At 35.7% G+C, this 24,621-nt stretch overlaps 1 protein-coding gene across 1 annotated transcript in view; it reads right to left on the reverse strand.

The window, feature by feature from the left end:
* Positions 1-3,338: 3,338 nt before the first annotated feature.
* Positions 3,339-24,621, reverse strand: part of LOC145994212 (uncharacterized) — a 58,003-nt gene continuing 36,720 nt past the window's right edge. The window contains exons 2-4 of the mRNA XM_083130307.1: positions 19,415-19,579; positions 18,619-18,792; positions 3,339-3,612 (exon numbers count right to left, since the gene is read on the reverse strand). Coding sequence (XP_082986433.1) covers positions 3,418-3,612; positions 18,619-18,792; positions 19,415-19,579 — 534 coding nt within the window. The 3' untranslated portion in view covers positions 3,339-3,417. The remainder of the gene's footprint in view (positions 3,613-18,618; positions 18,793-19,414; positions 19,580-24,621) is intronic.

The raw sequence follows: 24,621 nt of genomic DNA on the forward strand, positions 1-24,621 counted from the left end.
TCTGCTGCCTCAGCATGGGAAACTTCTACGCATGCGCACCTGCGTTCCGACAGGGTTGCCAAATAATATTGGTCGATGTGAATGGAGAGTTTATCTTCTAATGAGGGGTGCAACTTTATAGAAATTAAAAATAGTTCACATTTTAGTTTGAGTTTTTGTTTTGTGTCCACTTTATGCACAGATAGGCTAACCAGGATTGGATCTACAGTTTGAAGTGAGATGTGCTTCCACCGGTCATCGAACCCTGGATCCACTGATTATAGGGTGACGGCCAGTGGCCGAATTGGAAATATATTACTACCGATATGCTCGTATGCACAGACCTGTCTTATACAATTCTTTTTTGTGTGATTTCTTAAATAAAATATCGATTCTCATTCTCTCTCTTTTATCACAACAAAGAGAGAGAGAGAGAGAGAGAGAGTGAGAGAGAGAGAGAGAGAGAGAGAGAGACAGAGAGATAAATGAGTGAGTACATTATTGACCATTGCGTAGCTACTTGTGCGATCAGCTCCAATCAATAAGTGCCAATTTTAAATTTTTACTGTCGGTATGCTTTTTGACATCTTAATTCACTACCGGTATGCCATACCGGTTCATACCGGCCCAATTCAATGACTGGTGAAGACGTTACCACTACGCCATCGGGGAGGCCACACTAGTTCCTATTTATTCAGATTGGTAGAGATTTATTCATGTATTGTTAGTTGTTCTTGTTTGCAGTAACACGTTTGATAATATTTTTCAATTTTCATCTTTTATGAGTATATGTAATAACTTTTCCTTACACAAGGGGCCGGCTCCATGGCAGAGTGGGGGTCCCGGGTTCGAATCCCGGCCTGAGAATGGATGTTTTTCCATCAATTTCATCATGTCATCACTCATCCCTATCTTCGCAAATTAGCCAAAAGTGGCACAAAAAGCGAAGTAAAATATAGCAAATCAATCAATCAATCAACCTTACACAAAGAAAAAGTTTGATGTTATATTCTGAGGAGGATTTAAAAGAAAAAGTTGGACCCGATTATTGTAGTTCAATAATTTTTTTATTGATGCATGCAGGATACTACAAAGGAAAACAGTTTTCGAATCATATTTCATTTTATCCCATTGTGATTTCTTTCCTGCCCACAGCGTAGCTCTGAAGATAGTGGTGTGATGGTGTCTGCTCCAATACACAGCGTTATACGATTGTTGGCCCCTCAGGCATAGCTGAAGGGAGCTTTTACCCCCTTCATGTCAAATTTGATTGAGTGTGTCTCACAGGACTGGCTCTGTTGAACATCCCTTTGATATTACTGCAAGTGCTGACAAAACAACACGCAGTATTTTCAAAGTACAAGAGGAGTATATTAAACTTACTTCCCTACACTGTGTCTCGAGCAGGGGTGTCCACCCCTCTTCAAGACACCCCCATAGATAGAATAAAATTTGAAACAGTTATTCTCACCATTGTTCCTAAAGAATAGAAAACCTTTTATTATATAGCACCATTGTGGAACACATCTAAACCATAAGTTATACCATAATATTATGGTGATCTCATCAAATTTTATGCAATGAGGCTTGGACTAGTTGACAGTGGCGTAACAACAAATCACAAGGCCCTGGGCGAGATTAGAATGCCTCCCCCATCCGTTCTTTAAATATAAAATTTCAATGTGAATCGATACAAAATCTTCAGGGATACGTGAGCAGATTATCGTGTTTAAATAATAATAATACATTACTAACAAAAATGACACACTTGTAACACACTGCTGGAATTTTCTTTAACCAAAGTAGTAGAAATAGTATGTTTCTAACGATTTTCTTCAAGCACTAAGACATAACTGAAAATTACTTAAATACGCGTATCCTAAAACTTTTTCTAAAATCAGAAGTGCAAAGTAAAAATCTTTAAATATAACCTATATTATTTTTAATGAGTTTTTCTTGGTTTCCTCATTTCAAAATTTGTAGGAAGTAAATATCACAAACCATGGGATGAGAAGAAAATATCGAAGGACGCACATAAATTGTTGGTGTTTAGCAGAGCGCGGGAAAGGGAGAACTAAACCACTATCCTTCGTAGGGCGCCAAAATATCTAGCTTCGAGACTGGCACTTCAACACAATCTGTTTCAATATCAACAAATCTTAAAACGATCATCATTTGCTCCATACGTGTAAAATCTTTGGTATAGTCAACTGGTACAGCTAATTTGACTTTCTAAATAATATAGCAATTTTCACTTTGTTGCACATTAATTGTACAACTTAAATTTGAATTTCTGGACTTAGGTGATAATTGTGAATCTCGTTTTGTTGAATACGCCTGAAATGTTCTTGTAGAATAAAATATTTGACGCAGTGCCGTAACAAAATTTGGGGCCCTATGTACTGTTAGATTCTTTCAAGAATTTCAAGTAATCGCTTTTAATGGCTGGTTGGGGTTACACTTACATTAATAATTATACAAACCTCTTCTACCTGTGAATTTTCATGTTTAACAACTTGTCTATCTTTGTCATTTATGTATTCAAAAGAAGACAAATACCCAGGTCTCCTTGAGTTCAAAACAACCGCAAGGATTGAAATGCCCCACATCTTGCTTCTTGTCAGTTGGAGGTTCTATATTGTTAATAGGCTATATTAAAATCGTGAGTGGAAGGTTAAGAGAAAGAAGAAAAGATAAGACAAAGTGCTTTTTATTCAAGAAAATAATAGATGTATAAAAATATCCAAGCTAGTTATCGTCAATTTTTGAGTAAATGTTTCACATGAGAAATAAGAAAAAGGTAAAGTGCCCCACTGTGCTTTGCACCACGCCATGAAGGCGTACAGCGGATGTGTTAGGGCCCCACACTTTCTTGATCACGGCCGAAGGTATACAACAATAATTTTTACTTTTTCCCGGGACCGCTTAGGCTTAGGTCCCGCCCGCCTGTACGTTACGTTTCTCATTTGACGCATTCACTCAAATTATAAAGTTAAATTAAAATTTAAAACCAGATAAAAACAGAATGTTTTAATTTTATTGTCCATAAAGATTTGCCATTTCAGCTATTTTTCTCACTTCTATTTATTATATTTTTTGTATCAACCCCATGGGATCCGAGGCCCCTCCAAGCGCGAGACCCCGGGTGGTCCCCCACTTCGACCACCTCTTGCCACGCCACTGTTAGTTGCACCTTCTTTTTACATAGCAACATGCATATTATTGTCCTAACAATTAAAAGAAGGCAATTCAACTGAGTTCCATGCAGAAATTTCAGTTCAAGGTCAGTAGGGTACAGTACCTTTATAATTATAATTTATAATTAAAGGAGGTTATAATGAATACATACGAAGTCAGTTATGCTAGGAACACCAGTTTATTCATTGTTATTCAAACATTCCAGGAAAGAATGGAATATACAAAAACAAGGTGAAGAAATTAACACGCCTCGTCCGGATTTGTGACCTCTTTTGCAGACCTGCAAACTTTCATCCCCAAAGTGTAGCAAGCTATTGCCACCTCCTTTTCGATAATCTGTGCTGTGAAAGTGTACATTCTTCCCAGGACCATACCAAATTTGTCGTGGAATTTGCGAATCGAATATGGTTTCTTCCCATCTGCACATTTTAAAACCTGCAAGACAAATATAATTTATTTTAACAACAGTAAGCCTTGTTTCCATGATATGAAAAACTCAATATGCTGACCAACGCAGAAATTACAGAGTGGGATGAGGCTAAGCAGATAGGAAGGGAGAAGAGAATACTAGTGAGAAAAAGGAGGGAGGTCAAGGTAATAGTGAAGAAAGATGAAGAAGACACAATGAACTGGAATGGGTGACTGAAGATATACAAAGAATGGAATAAGTTGTTAGAAAGAGTGGAAAGGACAAGAGAGAAAGAGGAGAGAAGAAGGAAGAAGAATGAAGGAAAAAGAGCGTGATATAAAGAGTCCAACCACATTCTAGATGGAAGAAAATATGTTTAACCTTTTAGGTGAAAATACAGTTGACAAGGTAAAGCCACCTGCTAGAATGTTCCAGAACAACTTTCTAATAGTCTGAAGGGGAGTAATGTTTGTGTATATATATATATCGTCCTGTTTTTACCTTGTTACATTTGTACTTGGTTCAGAGTCTGAAGAAGACCTTGCTAGAAGGTTGAAACGTTATGTTTAGTTTATGTTTTATAATAAAATAAATTTCTGTCTTGGTCAGCATATCGAGTTTTTCATATAAGTTATTCTTCTTAATTGAACTCAATTAATGTGTTTTTATTGTAATGTACAGTCTTTTTCTCCTTATCGTATCATTTTCTACGTGCATACGTATTTATATTTTACATTGGCCTGTGTCGTTGTTCGTTCCTACTGTCGGTTGGGGAACGCGTTCTCGTCACCCTTGTTGGGCTTCAGGAATGAGTTTTATTTCGGAGTAGTAGGAAACGGGGGTCGAGCGGCCACCCCCCGAAAATCTAACAATTTCATATTGAGCTCTCTTAGTGTAATTTAACTGAAAATCATGATTTTAGCTGATTTCCCAAGTGTAAAAAACTGAAAATTTGTTTTACGCAAGAGCTTAAATTTCAATTTTATTGTATAAAAATTCTAAGATTTAGATAATTTCCCCTATAACACCCAATTTTTTTAAAATTTCCAGTTTTTCGAATAATTAAACCGAAATCTATTACTTTTTTAACTGTAAAAAATAATTGTCTCTCATGAGTCAATTTAAAAAAAAATTGCAAAATACCCCAGTATACATTCGGTCCATTTATATCTAAACCAAAGATACCGTACTTGCATATTCTCATATCCTCCAGTTGTTAAAACTTTAAAACAGATTTTTGATCAAAGTAAACAGAGAAGAGGTTTGTTTATTACCAAAAAATATATAGTTTTGTATACTAACATTTAAAAAAAACAAATATTTTTATATTTTTTGTTTTTTAAATAACATATATTTTTTAATTATTTTAATTATAAATATGTCATCTTAAAAAATGTTTTTTGTATATATAAGACCAATCTCAAATTTTATAAATTTTTAAATTAATTTAAGAAACCACAAAAAAATTGTATATTTAAAACTAATTCCAAAACTTAATTATAAAAAAATGAATAATCAACATTTTTTAGATCATATTATATATGATACAACTGATATAAATAATGAAGCATTAGATATTCCCCATTTTCTAACTAAACTTAAACCCCAAATAATAAATAAAATAAATAGTCAACTTACAATATATTCTCTCAAAATAAATTTTATTTTATCATCAAACTATAGAAATTCTTCTAATAATCAAGAAGATATTTTTATCATTATACTCTTACAAAAATTCTACACTATAGTAACAAACATCAATTAGATGATATTTATGATAGCTTTTGTGAAGAACTTAAGTTAAAACATGAAAATTTTGATAAAAGAAACTCAGGATGGCCACTTTGTGATACAGACCATAAGCTTGAATTGAAAATAGCAAAATATCACTCCCTTGGAGGGAGAAGTGGATCTAGTTATTTTAGATTACCAGAAAAGATCAGAAACAAAAAAGGTGTATCGAATATTCAAAATGATGACAATAAATGTTTTCTTTGGTGCATCATAGCACATTTTCATCCAGCTAAAGATCATAAATATCGTATTTCCCAATATAAAAAATTTGAAATAGAATTTAGAAAGGAATAAAATATTCAGTAGACATTTTAGCTATCGAGCAATTTGAAAAACAATACAAAGAACACAATAATCGATCGATAGCTGTTCATGTTTATAGTTATAATGAAAAAATGATGATATTTATGTACTCAAACAGAATCATTCATTACCACATGATATACACACTATAAATTTATTATATGTTAAAAAAATAAAAAAAACACTACTGTCTCATACAGGATCTCCAAAAATTGACAAAAATTCAAGTAACACCACATCGTGGTAAAATTACTATATGTGATAGATGTCTGAAAATATTTTATGGAAGGGGTAAAATATCAAGCGGACAAGAATTAGAGCAACATATTAGAAATTGTAATACTCATCCTCATGTAACTTACAAATTTTCAAAGAAAAGTATAAAATTTTCTATGTTTAGGGCACTGCTAAAACATCCATTTATAATCTCTGCTGATTTGGAAACAGTACAAAAGCTAATAGCAAACAATTTTAACCAAGATTCAAGTACATCACATACAAGACATATAAAAAGCATGAAGCTTGTAGTTTTGGACTAAAATTAATAAATACTTACGGGATCCAGATACCAGATAACTTAAGAGAACCGTTTATATATCGAGGTGAAGATGCAGCCAAAAAAAATATTGAAACACTTCGAGAGTGGGTAAAAATTCTTGCTCCATTCTTACATACAGAAAAACCAATGAAGAAACTTACACCAGAACAACAACGGGAATATAATAATGCCATACAATGTATATACTGTAAAAGTAATTTTGATTTAGATAATGAAAAAATTCTACACCACAACCATTTTAATAGAAAATATATCCATATGATTTGTAATTCATGTAACTTGAAAATAGAAAAACAATTTTTTATTCCAGTAATTATGATAATTTTGATACACCTTTATTTATTAAAGAATTAGATTATGATGCAGAGAATATTAATATTATATCACAGACTTAAGAAAAATATATTATTGTAGAGAAAACTATCAGATTAGAAAATAAAAGAACAGTTGTTCTTAAATTTTTGGATTCATATCTGTTTCTTTCCAGTAGTTTAGCTACTCTGCTCAAACAATTAACCGAAGACAAATTTATTTATACAAAAAAGGAATTTGGGGAATGTGATATAAATTTGCTAATGAGAAAAGGAGTCTACCCCTATCAATACATGGATGATTTTGAAAAAATTGAAGAGAGACAGTTACCACCGAGAGAAGCATTTTATAACCATCTTCAAGATAAAGAATGTAGCGAGGAGGATTATCAACTTGCACACACAATTTGGGACATGCTAGGTTGCGAAACAATGGGAGATTATCATGATTATTATTTGAAATTAGATGTTCTCTTGTTGACTGCTGTGTTCGATACTTTTCGAGAAAATTGTTTTGAAAAATATAATTTGGATCCTGTTTTTATATGTACAACACCTGGTTTATCTTGGAAAGCTATACTTTTAAATACTGGAGTTAAAATTGGTCTTCTCGAAGATAGTGAGCAGTTTACATTTGTTGAATCTGCTATACGTGTCCTTTGAGATATATAAAAGCAAACAATAAATATTTATCTGATTATGATACTAATAAAAAATCTAAATATATTCACTATATTGATATGAACAATATATATATATATACTGTATATGGGTATGTTATGACTCAATCACTCCCCATTGGTAATTACGAATGGATGACCCAGAAAGAACTTGAAGACAGGGATTTCTTTAAATGGCCTGAAGATCATCCAAAAGGTTGTCTATTGGAAGTTGATATACAATACCCACCATTGCGTCATGAGAAACACCATGGAATAGCTATGGCACCAGTATCTCAAAAGGTTCCAGGTACAGAAGAAACAAAATTAATGTTAACATTCGAAAACAAAAATAATTATGTACTTCATTATCGAATGTTACAATATTACGAAAAGCAAGGTATGTTAATAACAAGAATCCGTAGGGGTTTAAAAATTGATCAAACAAAATGGTTAGCTCAATATATTGTGAAAAATACAAACAATCGAATACAAACAAATTCTAAAGTTTTGAAAGATCTTTATAAATTAATAATTAATGCCATATATGGAAAATTTTTAGAGAACAAAAAAATCGATTGAGGTGTAGTTTGGTGACCAATTGGAAAAAAAATTTGAAACTTATTGCTGATCCTACATACAAAAGATTTAGAGAAATTACTGAAAATATGACTCTTATTGAAAGAAGTAACACCGATGTAGTGTGTGATGTGCCAATAGCTGCAGGTGTTACAATTCTTGAATTATCTAAATTAGAAATGTATAAATTTCATTATGATGTGATGCAAGCTAGATACGAAAACATAAAAGTAGCATACATGGATACTGATAGTTTTATATATGAAATAGAAACAGAGGATTTGTACAAAGATTTACTAGATATGAAAGAAAATTTTGATTATAGTAACTATCCAAAAGATTGTCCATTATATAATTTATTATACAGTGTTGATAACAAGATGATCCCTGGGAAAATGAAAGATGAAGCAGCAGGATCTATGATATCAGAATTTGCTGGACTCAGAGCAAAAATATATTGTATCAAAATAGATGAAAAAAGAAGAAATTATAAAATCTAAGGGTATAAAATGACCAAATATAGAAAGACTGACAATGGATGATTTTAAAAATTGTTTATTTGAAAATAAAAATGAAAAAATTAATGTCTGCATATTATCTTACCAACAAAAATCATACTGTTTATACTACAATAAAAAATAAAATAGCTCTCGATGGCCATGACAATAAATTAGAAATATTATATTGTAACATCCATACTAGAGAATATGCACACTATGAAAATGTGAAGTCAAAACATTGTAATAAATGTAAATTAAAAAGTTGATAAAAATATTAATATATAATTTTTTAATGTTATATATAATTATTCATATATTTTTATCGAGCCTAAGGCTCTGAAGTAAATAATAAAATAATAACATTTTATATTCTATTCTAGTCTATTTAAAATTATTCTATCACTCTCTCATTCTTTACATCATATACATATGATTTCTCTACTATTAATATAGCACTACATGTAGTATTTTCCGGTAGAGTTTCATGAAATTCACATATCAATTTTATATTAGTTCGATCATTTATAACTACCAATTTTCTTTTTGACGCATTTATTAAAAACATTGGTCTGTGAACTATGAACTCATCTGGATTATAATACATATTTATGTTTCCTTCAGTTACTCTTTTAAATGCACTATAAGCTTCATATAACTTCAAATAATCTTATTCTGCAATATTTAAATTGTAATTTTCACGAGGGAACACCTCATTTCTGCCATTCTTGAGATACACATTTTTAACTTTACAATTATCAAACTGGCTGCTATCTTTTTGCTGATTGTCATCTCTCCCTGTCTGAAACAGCACAGCTACAAACTCTGGCATGTCATATGCAAAGATTGGAACTGATTAGTAAGGTCAAATTCAAACAATTTACCCTCCACAGGCTTCTGAATGAATTGATAAGTATAAAATTGAATCGGAATTTGAGGATTTTTCAAAAAGGTTGGCTTTGTATTTGAGAGCATAATTCGATTCATATTCAACTATAGGCATTCGCAACTCCATAGACTGGATCACATATTCGCAGCTTCGGGTAAACTAGCCTCATTAGCTGTTCCATCTGCATTTAAAGTTTTGTATCTCATGATAGCATTATGATCATTGGGTGCTCTGCGAAATATGACACTCAAACCACCTTTCCACATAATTTCTTTATAATCAGAGAAAAATCCAAATAGCAATCTTATGGGGAACAGTACTGTGTAACTTTTTGCTTGAATTTTTGTTCCAGCTTCGAACCCACCAACTTTATAATATGCACTCTCTGATTTGGACAGTTTCAATGTCCCCACTGTAGTGGATGTAATTCCAGGACAATCAATTCTGTCAATCACTGTACCATGCTTTCTGACTTCAATTTGAGAGAGCAAGAATGGAACAAAATTATCTATAAGTTTTACATTAGCAGTAGCTGGATATTCTTCACCATTACTATGTTTTACAATATCATATTTTATATACAGATCTGATCTATGTGGATGACCCCCACCGTGATGTCATACTGTATCTCTTTATTGGGCAGATTCAAATTTGCAAATGTCCTCCTGTTTGGAGGGAAGGACTGTAATTCATAACTCTCGATATTTTCCATTTGGTATTTATTTGTATATTTTAAATATTAATTTATATTATTGCAGTGCTATTAGCACCAGCAAAATCGATGATCTCATTTTTCTCATTTGTAATTGTTATCTCTATGTAATAAACTTTAGCAATAGAAACAGTGAAATAGACTGGTGGGATTGGAGAATAGAAGATAGGTTCCATAAATTACGAATTCGGTTTAAATGTAGCAATAATACCTGTCTCCTTGTGACTGCCAATCGAATTTTCTTCTGCTTTGATAATCATACCTTTGGCAATGTTACAGTGAATATTTAATGTCTCAATAGCTAAGAATTTTGGTATAAATTTACCTATGTGCCTAATACCTGGTTCTAATTTGCTATTGTTCTTGAATCCTAAAAGTTCTCCCATGGTAGATAAGTCCACTGTTTCATTGGTAGTGACAATCTCTACTCTGTGTGTTACAGAATTTTGAGAAAGCAAGACAGTGGTTGGAAGTTCAAATTGTAAAGTAGATAAGTTATACTGTCCAGGAGGAATAATTATTTTTTCATTACCTACTAATATAGTATTGTTGTAGGTAGTTACATTCGGTATCAGATACATGCTGTAGAATGCTCTTAGAGGTATGGATTTTGGATAGATAATATCATTGTGAAGATGTAGTTTCAAAACCGAAGTCTCGCTGGAGAGATGAAAAATTTCCATATTTAATATATAATAGAGCTTTTTGAAAATCTTTTAATTTGATGTTTGTTATTTTATTTAAAATTCTGAGCATCGTAATGCAAACATGAATACATATAATTTGATCGAAATCTTGAATACGATCGTCATTGAAATAAATTTTAACATGTTTCAAGTAACGAATTAATTCTGTACGGGATACCCCTCCGAAAGAATCGAAAATAAAAGCATTGTCATTTTGTTTATAATAGCATATCCAGTGAGTACCAATGTTTTCGGACTTGTCCAAATTCAGCACGCCACATTCTCGAGAGTGAGGACTACCTTTAGGGAGAGAATCAGACATGAAAACCCCCTGAAGTGTTTAATTTTAAATATTTTAATTAAAGATTCAATGTCTTGGTTGGTAAGGGCTTCTTCTTTTTTTTAATTTTCTGAGTGCTCTAGACTCTACACCTTTGCCTATTTTTTTCTCTATGGCAAGATTATGACGCTTTTGCTCTTCTAGTTCTGCCTTATTTTTTTTCGAATCAATTACAGTTTTGGCAATAGCAGCACTGCCCAGCTAAGCTCCCAACTGCCCCCAATGCAGCCAGGATAGCTGGAATGCTGAATATGAATCCTCCACTGTGTGTTTTCTTTCTTGTATTTTGCAATCGTTTTAATTGTGGCGTACTGAGTAATAATTTCATTCCATTTCCTTTCGCTATACATTGTCTCTTCTTTTCTTGTTGTTTTTTAATTAAAATCGAATTAAGTTTTAAATTTTTAAGATCATGATATGGTATTTGGTACACAACTCCTTTTGGTTTCATGTTGTTTTGTTGTTATTATTATTTTTCAGGGTATTTATATTACAAACCCCAAACTAATTTTTGTTTTGTATTCATAGCAATGGTTGTACCCAATGCTGTTATTTTTTCACCCAATGATGCATCTCTGCTTGTTAATCTTCCAAAAGCTGCCTCTTTCAGTTTTTGATCAACCACATGACGATCATTCAGATCTTCGTGTGTTGTGTAAACAATATCATGTTCTTTACAAGCTGCATCCAGAGGATTAATACCCCTGTCCCCTCATTCTATTCGTTTCTCAAGTTTTGTACCAGGACCACAATATTGGTAACCAGGTACGTGTAACTCGAACGGAAGTTTATTAATAATATCATTCACCAAACCTCGACCCTCTGATATATTCCAGAATTTAGGAGGTAAAGTATTGATAATTTTAATTAAGTATCCTATACCTTTAGGATAATTTACAATAAAATTAGCTAATTTGTCACTAATCATGTTTACAATACCCATTTTTTCATTATGGAAATTATTGTTCCCAGTAAGTTCCTCTCGTGCTATAACCAGCAATCTATCTATAAGTTATCTCCCAGCGTTTATCCATACAAATTCCTTAGGTAGAGTATTGTATTGTTTTATACCACTACCGGTTTTTAGTTGATTGTATTTATCCCCGCTGCTCGATTTCACACATTTTTGACGGGCATCGTTATTTTGGTACAAAGCATCAGAGAGTGTCAAAATTTCAGAGTAACTTTGATAATCATCTTCTGTAAAATTTTTTGGTTGTTTTTTGGTAATGAGCTCCCATAGCCCTACGGTACCAGGATATCTGGGCCAGCTGTTTCTCCCACCCAAATTAATTTTTATCTTATCCCCTTCGAATGTAACATTAGATTTGCCAATTTTCCATACTACACCTTCAATTCCCCCATAGTTGGATACAATCCAAATACTTCATCTTTTTCGAATTTTCCAGTACTCAGGTAATCCCTTGCCAGGGGACCTAACTCGATTTTCTCTGATTCTTCTATAGCTGTTTTAGCAGGTGGTTCTTTAAGTACCAGGGGTGTGTGGATACTAGATAAAGGGGTAGGAGGGAAATCTGCATACTTTTTAGCAGTAAGAGGTACCAATTCATTGATGAGGTTTTTATTTTGTTCTGTCACACTCTTAATCTCTTTACCAAGACCACTGATTGCATCGATAATAGGTTGGTCTTGACGCTTGTGTTGTTCGTAAAAACCTCGATTATCTGATTTCCAACCTTTGAAACGTTTAGACAAGTACTCTCAAAATTTCGAATTATCTTCAATTTTATGTTTCGTCATATTTATTTTTTTGATTATTGATTATTTTATATCGTTTCAATGTTTAAAAAGTCGTTGATTTTATTTCTGAATTTATCATTGTTAGGTTTACGAGTCATGTCGATAGTAACAAATCCAAAATCGTAGCTGTTCCAACAAGATGAACAGAATTTTGAAAATTGGTTGTAATTTAAGTCTCCTCCCACATAATAATCGTATACATCTTTCAAATTAGTATGATCTTGACGAAACAAACAGATTAAGTTTGTATTATCTCGTAGTAATTGTTTGGTAATTTTGGAATAAGTTTGAGGTAAATAAAAGCAGTCTATTTCTTTGTGACGACTCTGTGTAAAAAGAATTCTAATTTCATTCTGATTTTCCAGAATAACATCATCGAACACCACAACAGAATTTTTCAAACATTGGTCGAGAGGTTTTATTGTTGATGAAAATGTAGCTATGCCCAATCCCTCGTACAGCTTCATGAGTTGTTGGTATTTCGGTTGTTCTAAACTTTTAGAGAATACATACAAGTGTCTATTTTTCCCATCTAGCCAATTGGGGGCAAGCAAGAAATTATCAACCAGCAAATTGGTTTTTCCATTACCTGATGGGCGTGCAATGAAGCATCTTATGTTATCAGGTAACAACTCTCCATTTTTCTTATTAGTTTCCACTACATCTGGTAAACGCTGTACCACATTCCATGTTGGTGTCAAAGAATCACCTAGTTTGCTTCTATCCAACTTTTGTGTGGCAGACCTAACCATTTCACATACAATTTATTATTTTTCTTCAATATTTTCTCGATTAGATATGTATCTCGATATTTTGTTTTACTAAGTTCCTCTCCCTTTCAATATTTTGTTATGATTATCTTTTATGATATATGTATTTCTATTCCCTGGTAAAACCTGAACCACTGAGAATAACTCCGTACTCCAATTTTTAGTAAAACCCTTCTCGAATAATTGTTTATATTTACTGACCCTTACCTAATCCCCTATTTTAAACTTTGGCTTCTTGCTAGTGTATTTATACTTTTTACAATAAACAGTAGAAATCAATTGTTGCTCATCAGATTTGGTTACCTCAGCAGGTTTCATGTGAATAGTACTGTGTACTGAATTGTTATAATCATGGACTAGCTCGGGTAAAATTTGCACCCACTTATAATTGCCTTGTAAAGTAAATTGTCTCCACATGCGATTTTTTAATGTTCTGTTGAATCGTTCCACTATACTAGCTTTCAGATCACTGTATGCAGAATAATGTTTAATATTATCTTGTTGCATTAACTTAGCAATTGTAGAATTGTAAAATTCTTTCCCTCTATCTGTCTGTAAATATTTTGGTATCCTTCCCTCACTAAATATCGACTTAAAAGCCTCGGTAACACAAGTACCAGTCTTGGATTTTAAGGTAACAGCACATGCATATTTGCTAAAGGTATGAATAACTGTAAGCATATATTTGTAACCATGATTTATCTTATCCAAATTTTTTTAAAGTCCCCCTTGGAGGGGCCATCTCGATCAGATCAGCCTGGAAGAATTCATTTATACCTTTCGTTACTACACTTTATCGCTTGTAATTGCGACGGGTTGGTTTGTGTAATTCATGAACTATATCTTGTCTTCACATCGAGTTCGAAGTGAGAATATCACATAAAATGGATTGTTCTCAGGGTATAACCGCTTTATGTCAAATACTAGCTTGTCACCAATTTCAATATCAAAAACTGATAATTGTTCGTCGTCATGTACTTTATATTTATTGGTAGACTCATCCCAGTATGCAATGGGTATTTGAACTGCCTTGTGTATACCATCTTTTCGCACTATAGTAAACTGAGGAACTTCAATATGTTTTCCATGTTTTAGAAAACTAAACTTCAGAAATCGTAAACTACCATCAACAAAAAATTCATGTACCTGAGTGTACGGATATAATTTGTAAACATTGCCAGCATTGACGTACGTCCAGTGCCCTCGAGCATTTGGAACACTTTGTAACCTAACAATTTGCATAGAATAAAATTGACGAGTATCTACGTCATCTAGTCTGATTAATACCGGTTCCAAGTGTTCGTTGATAGTACGAACCAACTCATCATAGCTAGGTTTGATTTTTACATCAACATAAAGTTGTTTATATTCCTCTTTGAGATCGTGAAGTTGAGTAGCAAAACCTGATAAAGCAGATTCTTGACTTTCTTGAGGAGTAGTAATTTGTAACGTAATATTAAAAATAATCTCCTGTAAATTTTCTACAAGTTTCAATTTAGAACTCTGGGTAGCAAGATCGTGTACTTGACTTCTGATTTCTGTAAATAATGCATGTAGTTCGTTAATTATCTGATTGTTGGGGAGACTAGCAAAAGTTTCTCTGATTTACGCAATTTCTGCTTGAATGTTTTTGATATCCTCAGATTTTAAAATACTGCTCTCCTCATAGCTCTGATTTCCTGAGAAGTAGGCAAAGCAGCTACAGTATTCTGAAGTGTGGTAAGAGTTAATTTTATAGCATCGAGTTCTGTTGCATCAGCTGCATTTTTCAAAATTTCTTGCAGTTGCGTTATGTCATCCTGCGTAGGTGTAGACTGTTGCAGTGTCTCTAATTTACTCTGAATGTCGTCAATAAGATGATGGAAATACGATAATTCTGATTCAGTTTTCAAGCTTTCAAGCTTAGTAACTTTCTGTTGAACTATAGCTAGAATATCAGTAATGCCAGGCAGTTTCGATTGAAGAGTTTCCTGTACACTTGTTAGCTCATTTCTCATAGTTGCCATAGTATCTTCCATGTGAGCTATGGTACCTTGTATCTTTCCAAAATCTTCATAAGTCTCCAACTGTAATTTGATGCCGGCAACGCTCCGAGCAATAGCATTTAATTCAGAAGATGAAGGTAAATTATTGATAAAATCTTCCAATGTCTGTAGTTTCGATTGAACTTCTGTTATAGCTGTATGCAGTTCATCTGTCTGTAATTCAGATTTGATACTTTGCAATGTAATAACTTCGAAAGATTGAAACTGTTCTTGCAATTTAGCAATACTAGCCTTTACCTGCTCATATTCTTCTTGAGTTTTGATATTCTGGATGATGGTTTGCAGTTTGGTACGAATACTATTTGCCTGGTCATTTAATTGCTGTTTCAGCTGTTTGGTATTCGTTCTCTGGATTTGTCTAAATTTATCAAGTTCTTTTTTCAAGTTGGCAATATTCTCTTCTAATTTCTAAAGATTATCTATTGAAGCTAAATTAGTATATTTCTCAAGCAAAGATTTAAGTTCTCCATCAATTTTTACTATAGGATCAATCAGTTGAGTTTGAAGATTTGTAATCTCTGCTTGAATATTTAGATTTAGCAAATTCTGTAATATGAGTAAATCTGATTTCAGTTTCTTTAGACGTACATCTCAACTAGCAATCTCGCTTGAATTATCTGGAATCTCCTGTCGCCTTCTATTACCAAATATATCCATGTTTTTTTGTTTTTAGGTATTTTATATATTAATAAGAGGATAGATTATTCTTATTTCGACAAACAGAGGAATCAATTTATCATACTCTCCAATTATCTCAGCATACAAAAATTCACCAGCTTCCACATCATAAGACGTATCAGGAAGTAATGTACTATGTCTAATTCTATACAAATTTCGACCTATGTGCAAACCTGCCGCATTGGGTGGAGAAACGTTTATTTGAATTTTCCCACTAACAGGTAACTTATTTGATGATAAGTTATTATTAAATACAAATAAGTGCTTTCCAGTATCCTCGTCAACATGAGACCAAATACTGTTCAAGTGAACAAGAAGTAACCTTTTCAATTGATGATAAATTTCTCTAAATACATCCATGTTTCCTGGAATTCTCTCTACATGCTGATTATGTTGTTGCTTCTTAAACCCAAAAATATTCATGACGTTTTATTTTATATTAGCTATTTTTTATTATATATAAAATATATATTTGTACTAAGTATAAACAAATTAATAAATACACCAAAACTCAATCTGATCGAAATTGCTATGAAAACAAATCACTTGACACACTTTTTTTAAACTTAAAAATAATAAAATAGTATGTAGCTTTAAAATAAATTAAATGCTTAACTTTTAACACTACAACAACACATCCGTACTCTTCGAACACTCCCACGATACTGACTGATCTGTAGTGCGAAAACCCTTTAAGTAACCTAAGCGCGGATGAAAACGTCAGAAACAGTAAGTCAATCAGAAGACACCCATCACGTCATAACCAACAAGACGCTAGATACGGGTCTGCGTAATAACTTGTTGCGTAAACATTGCGTAATAACTTGTTGCATAACGTGGGTGTGCGTGGGTGGGTATAGGTGTGCGTGGGTGTAGGTGTAGGTGTGCGTGGGTGTAGGTGAAGTTATGCGTAGGTGTAAATGTGGGTATGCGTAGGTGTAAATGTGGGTATGCGTAGGTGTGCGTGTGTGTGCGTGGGTGTTACATACTTTAACTCGAAAGAAATTATGACACTCGTACCAAGTGTGAGGTGAAAAAAAACAGATTTGCAATAGTATAAAATCAACAATAACATCATCATAATAGGTTTTCCATTGTAGTTAAATTATGAAAATCATAGGCCTCGTACCAAGTGCTACTTTGAACCCTTAAAATATATGTACTTGTATACTTAAAAAAAAAACTGGAAAAACTCACAGGTGTCTGTCAAGTGGACCGGAAGTAGACGGGACGTAAATAGGTGTAGGTGGGTGTGGGTGTGGGTGAGTGTGGGTGGGTGGGTGTAGGTGTGCGTGGATGTAGGCGTTACGTACTTTAACTCGAAAGAAATTATGACACTCGTACGAAATACGAGATGAAAAATCACAGATTTGCAATAGTACAAAATCAACAAAAACATCATCAAAATAGGTTTTCCATTGTGCTTAAATTAATGGAAATAATAGGCCTCGTACCAAGTACTATTTTGAACGTATATGATTACACTACTTGTGTTAAATTACAAAACAATCTTCGAGTTCAGCGCATCCAATGTTTTTCATAACTTGGCACCACTGCTTGTATTAAGGGCACGTACCGTATGTTAAGAGGATTCTAATATAAAGCCATATTACAGCATAGGTCCAAATTCCTTTGGACAACCGTGCAGTGCAACTAATATAGATTCGGTGAGGAAGAAATTTTCGGATATCGAAGATTGTTTTATTCACTACACTTTGGAATACTTATAAATAATTTTGTTACGATTAAATGTATTTAAGTAAATAACAAAAATGCCAGGTGTTTCAGAAATAATTGAGGGGTTACAAAAATGTATTGCAAGTAAAGTAGTCAACTTACGTTAATTAAACCAGTCCAGAACGATCCAGGAACGAAAACTGTTCGTGCATGTTTTGTTAAGCTGAGAGTTCACATCCCTGCCGTTAGGCGACACTCAAATCACCCATATCACTCACATCACTCGCAGTGTTTTGTGCCAAGTTTTGGTCTCCAAGATTACCAAACCTTACACCGTGGGCTTCTTTTTGTGGGGTTTCATCAAAGGCAGGGTATTCGCTTCACCAATGCCGAGTGATATAGCAGCCTTATGGGAGCGTATCATCGCGATAGACACTACCCGTGGTGCACATATAAACATTTTAATATGTTAAGAAAAGATCGTTCTGGACTGGTTTCATTATCGTCGGTTCAATTCTTTACTTGCAATAAATTTTTGTAATCCCTCTATTATTTCTGAAACATCCGGTATATAACGTCTCCATCATGTTCAAACTGCCGCTTACAGATGGCGCTGAAGTAGTTGTCCTTCCCAAGACCGGTGCATTTCCTTTGCACGTAGATCTGGCAACATGATAACGGTGCTACCATCTGTTATCGAAATATTACCTCGAAATTGCCCTTAGTACAGCCTTAACTCCATTTTTGGGCTACTTCAAAGAAAATAACTTACCGGATCCTGAGGGCATTTCATATCTTTCGCTCCCATGGCCTCTATCACAACGTTTTCGTCTCCCTGATCTTTGGATACCTGCTCCCCCATGTGCCTGCATCCGTCCTCTTGCAGTCCGCTCATTATTGTGATGTCTCCCATAAAGCCTGCATTCTGTTTGACGTTATATTCAGCCTATTAAAATAAAAGTGTATAGAATAAGTTACTATCAGAGCTAGAGACTTCTACGCTCTAAAGCCCGACCGACAAGGGAATAAATTTCAGATTAACGAAGCTGGGAATCTCCCGCGTGGCAGTCAGAAGCTCTACCGACCACGATCCAATTAACCAGTACACCCACATGAAAACGATTAGATCAAAGTTAAGCGCATTCAATTTTGTGTAAAGCTATGGTAGTGACTGCCACGGTTCAACGGACATCGCTGTGTGCGGTGTTGCCACGTTCAACATACATATTTACTCCGTTGAATAAAAATATGTATAAAATCGGTTTCGCAATGTGAATTGAAAATGATGATAAGTTTTAAAAACAGCTGGAAAGAGCTTCAAAGCAAAACCAAGATCAAATTTGTAGAACTACGCAATACTAAGATAGAGTTGTCTCACAAAATTGATAAGAACTTTTCTTGGCATCAAAAGACATGTCTGTGCATACGAGCATACTGGCACTAATTTCTTTCCAATTCGACCACTGATTCTACCTCAAATTCTTAATGAAGAAACAATTGCAAAACAAGAGAATACATATTTACTATATTCCATAATATTTTGCAGTTGTACAAAACGTTATACTTACTTCAAGCGTGTCACCGTCTTCACCAAACGTCTTTAAGACTTCAACGCATCCTAGGATGTAAGCGTTACATCCGTCCATCCGAAAGGTCACGTTTATTGCCAATGACCTGTCCTCATCTACTTCGCAATTTTCGAAATCACCAATGTAAACTTCGTAGCCTTCACACTGCAAAGAAAAATTAGCCATAGTTTGTGCACGATTGTAAACAATTCACGTAATAAAATTTGTGGCAACATAAAAATCAAGCAATGTCTCTTTATGTAACTCTTCAACGCTTTTATCGACATTCATATTTAGCGTCGCTTTCTTGCTACTTTAGACTAATAGCGACGATGAGGATGACTGATGAATAGATGAAATTGATGAAAACATAGAAAAATAAATGATCAAGTGAGGAAGTATGTTCGGGAAAAGGCATATTAAAAGAGAACAAAATATCGAAAACTAGAAAAAAGTTACAATCATAGAGAAAAGATACCAATGATATGAATAAGGAAGGAATAAGCGGGGTATTCCTTTTTCCAAAAGGAGAGTCAGAAGATCCGCTTGACATACTGGGCGCAAATGAAGAACGTTTATCAATAGGACCCGGAAGTATAAAAAAGGGACCTACTAAATGACCTTAAAATAATTTAAAAAATACCTAAATATTTTAAAGAAGGACCTAAAACAATATTCGCCCTTAAAATGAAAGCCTGATTTTTTAAATAAATTACAAGAGACTAGTTGAATAATTTGATAAAATGTGTTTGCTGGTTTAAACTATCGAAGCAAAAGGGAAATGCCAATTAAGTGTTTGCAGTTTTCTGCAATTTTAATTCAAGGTTACTTAAAATACTCCGCAAGGATTTTCTGTGCAAATCATTTGCCTCCTTTGAGAGTGCGCCTTGCACGATGCAGTACTCGGCCAACATCTGAAAATAGAGTTTTGTTTCTTGTGAACGAGATTATATATATTAGGTTAGTCAAAAAGTAAATGCAATTTTTTCTTTTCTTCCGTAGGTTGGCTGTACAGCTTTCTGCGCTCGCAAGCCGATAGATAGTATCGTTGTCTTCGCCTATGGCAGGTTACAGCGTCATCACTTCAGTTCGCTCTGCAGTGTTGCCTTGTAAACATGGCTGCGCCACTGTTCGTGTGCACCACAGAAGAACAGGGTTCTGTAATCCGTTTTTATGATCTGAAGGTGTACCAGGAGCTGAAATCCATAGAAGACTTTCAGCACAATACGGTGACTATGTTGTACCGCTGCGAAGTGTTTACCAGTGGATTGAAAAGTTCAAAAGCGGTCGAACAAGTGTGAAGGACGAGGAAAGAGCATGTCGTCCAGCCACATCCACTGCTGATGACAACATTGAGCAAGTCCGTGAGCTGGTTCTGAATAACCGACGAGTGACTGTTGATGAAGTGGCAAACCATATGCACGTTAGTCTTGGTTCTGCATATGAAATTATCCATAACAAGCTCAATCTTCATAAAGTCTGTGCGAGATGGGTCCCTAAAGAACTCACTGACGAGAAAAAGCGAAATCGTGTCAGAATCTGTCAGCAATTATTGGACAGACATGCTAACGAAGGTGAAGCCTTTTTGAAACGAATCATCACTGGAGATGAAACATGGATCCATCACTTTGAACCTGAGAGCAAGCGCCCGAGCATGGAATGGAGACACCCTGAATCTCCAGTGAAACAAAAGTCAAGCGTCAACACTCTGCAGGGAAAGTGATGCTCACACTTTTTTGGGACTCAGAAGGGGTAATTATGGAACAATAGGGGACAACAATAAACAGTGAACGATACAGTGATATGCTTTCGAACAAGTTGAAGCCTGCAATTCGAAGCAAACGACGAAGTCGATTGTCGGAAGGCATTCTTTTGTTGCATGACAACGCGCGTCCCCATACAGCCGCCAGCACCGCTCAAACTCTTCAGAATCTGGGCTTCGAGGTGTTAGAGCATCCTGCATACAGTCCCGATCTCGCCCCGTCGGATTACCATCTGTTCGGTCCACTTAAAGATGCCTTAAGAGGCTGTCGATTTGACACAGATCAACAGGTGAAGCAAGCGGTGCAGACGTGGCTTGCTGCTCAACCGAAAACATTTTTTACTCAGGGTATCGGAAAGCTTGTGGAACGTTGGACCAAGTGTATTGAAGTGCAGGAGGACTATGTTGGAAAATGATATCATTGTAAGTGTAATGACCCCGAGTTTGCCATTACTTCGTGCTTGTATATTATTATGGTGGCCGCGGTGGCTCAGTCGGTAACGCGTCTGACTACCATGCTCAAGGTCCCGGGTTCGATCCCCGGACGGTTCAAATCCGGGAACTTTTCTAACGGTGGAAGCGGCCCCGGCGCCTACCCAGCGTCGAATAACATGGGTACCTGGGGGAAACCCTGGGGGGTAAAGGCGGTCAGGGGCGTGATGCTGATCACATCACCCCCACTCACGACCGGATCAAGAAAGTGTGGGGCGTTATCCCCACACCCCCTATACGCCTTCATGGCGTGGTGCTATGCACAGGGGAACACTTTACCTTTACCTTTTTTTCCTTTATATTATTATTATTATATCTTATATTATTATTCATGCTTATTATAGTTGGTATTATACAGTTAATAATTTATATATATATTCATAAATATATTTGACTTTAAATGTTCTAAAGATTGTTGTAAGTTTCATTTTAATCAAGTTAGTGAAGCCTAAGTTAATAGTTTCTGAGTTAAATTCTTTATATCTATTTGTTGTTTCATGTTTCTGGCAAACGCCGTTCGTTACTCTTATATTTTGAAAGTCATTGTTGATTTCTTTAAACTCTTGTGGTGTGAGAAGATCACGCGCTTTTCATTGCATTGTTGCCACCACATACAAAAATTCACTGTGCCAGATTACTGTACATTTTTAATATATTACTGTTTGCTTTTATCAACTTCCTAGTATTAAAATTTATCGTGTCTGGTAACACTGTGTAACTGGAGAGGTGTTATCGCCTTCCAGAGAAAAACGGTTAGTAGTCGCGCGGAAAGATTTGAAGTAGCAAGAGGTGATTCGCTTTACGGGAAAGATAGGCTTACGCATCTCGTGCTGTACCGTTCGAAAGTATTTTTAATTGTAATTTTAGTCTTACATGATATACGTGCGTGTCTATAATAAACGTAAAGTTGAACATATTGCGTTTTTTTATTTGGAAAGTGTATTTCGTACTTGTGGAGACCTGCATCAGGAGGACAACCTCGTGGGTTGTCATTGGACTTCACCTGTGGATCCAAGGGGAAGGAACGCAGTAATGCAACCCAAACCCTGGGATTATCCAGCATGCTCTGCTGAGCTTATAAGGTAAGTGTACTTGTGAAGTGCACCGCTACGCGGGACGTAGCACGTTTTCGGCGCCCAACGTGGGGCTCGTGAAGAGTGAAGATTGTCCTTTCTCCCATTGTGTGAAGTGTTTCCCAGTGGTCCCGAGTGTTTTGTGTCCTCCCAAAATTTATACCACTTTCCCAGAAGATGGATAGGAAGAACCTATGGAGCCAATCACGCAGCGGAGTACAGGGGATGACAGCGGCGTGTTGCAGCATTACCTGGACAGAAGAATCTGGATACCGATGTCAAAATTGTGACAGGTTATTCCACACTGGGTGTTGGCACGGGCAGATACTGTGGTCGGCGAGAATGACAAGGAGTTGCTGTGTCAAACGTGCTTTGAACAGAGGATGAACCTGGTGGAACCGGTGCTAGGCACCGTGTCAGTTATCCCGTGATGGAGAGACAGGATCAGATGATTGCTGCCATTGCTGAAAAGGAACGTGAGAGTTTAGCCCAGGAACGTGAGCGGGAAGAGAGAGCGTCAACGACAAGAACAGTTCTTCACCGCATTATCGGAAAAACAAAGGGAGAGTAATGACAAGATAGCGGGAAAGCTTGGTGACATTATGCAACAACTGAGTGCTCTTCCTGTTCAAATACAGCTTACATCTGAACGTATTGGCCAAGTTGAAGAAGCACAACAGGGTCTAGTGTCCAAGCAGACTGTCCTTGAGTCCGATGTAGGCGTGTTGAAGGATCAAGTGACCGAACTTTCGCAGGACATTTCTGGTCTGCGGACCCAACTACAAGAAACTGTAACGGAGACCCACACGAACCTACAAAACGACATTGCAGACCTTCGGCAGCGTGTGACAAATTTAGTTGTTCGAGAGGAGACTGTTACCTCTCCAGTACGCGAAAACATGGGCCACCACATCCTCGTCGCCCCTTGACACTGCAGGAATGTACGTACAACAGCAGTCCTTGCACATTGAGAGAGATCATCGACCTTCTTTGCGCGAGTCCGTTGTACCTGCTCGAGAGACAGTTCGTGTTGGACAGTACGACGTTGACGAACGGCGAGTAAGTGATGGAATGTCCGATTGGGATAGTGCTCCTTTAAGAGAGTGGAATCTTCGTTTACCACGCATGACAGACATAAACCAGTTACCAAAATTTGACGGAAACATTGAAGCGTACTCAGCGGAAAAATATCTGACAGACCTAAACCTTAGCTTTCGCCTAATGCATGTACCTTAAGAGTGTCGAGTAGGTTTTCTGTCACGAATCTTTGTGGGAACGGCTGAACATTGGCTTTCCGCGAACCGTGACCAGTTCCGTAACTACGAGGACTTTTGTAAACTGTTCCGGGAACAGTTTGCTTCCCCGGAAGGTAAACGACGACAACTTGCTGCTCTGCGACGGCGTCGTTATTCTAGGCAAACTAATTCGTCCATGGAAAGCTACGCCTGGAGTACCTACGCTGCTTTCAAGAACCTGTCTGACAGTTTACGGGAAAATGAAGTGGTGACTTTGATAATCGAACAGCTCCCTTTTCGAGTGCGACATCTGTGCCTTGCCAACGCTCCTAGGAACATTCGTGACCTGACAACATTTCTTAAAAGTTACGAAGTGTGTGAAGAACCGATGGGTTGGCAAACGTACGACAACACGGCTGGCGTACGACGTCAGGAAAACTCTAACTTTCGTCGTACACAAAATAACCGAACTCCACAAGTAAGGATGGTAAGACAAAAGAACCGTCGTAACAACCAAAACCAGAATTCATTTCATCCGTACAATACTTCTCGACGGCAGAATCAACAGAATCGGACGTCTCAAGCAGATGAGCGGTCAGAAAGAACGAGGCAATGGACACCACCTGCTCGTCGACGACAGCGATA

This window comes from Lepisma saccharinum, chromosome 10 (assembly GCF_977018435.1).
Source record: "Lepisma saccharinum chromosome 10, izLepSacc3.1, whole genome shotgun sequence".
In the NCBI taxonomy this organism is placed as follows: domain Eukaryota; kingdom Metazoa; phylum Arthropoda; class Insecta; order Zygentoma; family Lepismatidae; genus Lepisma; species Lepisma saccharinum.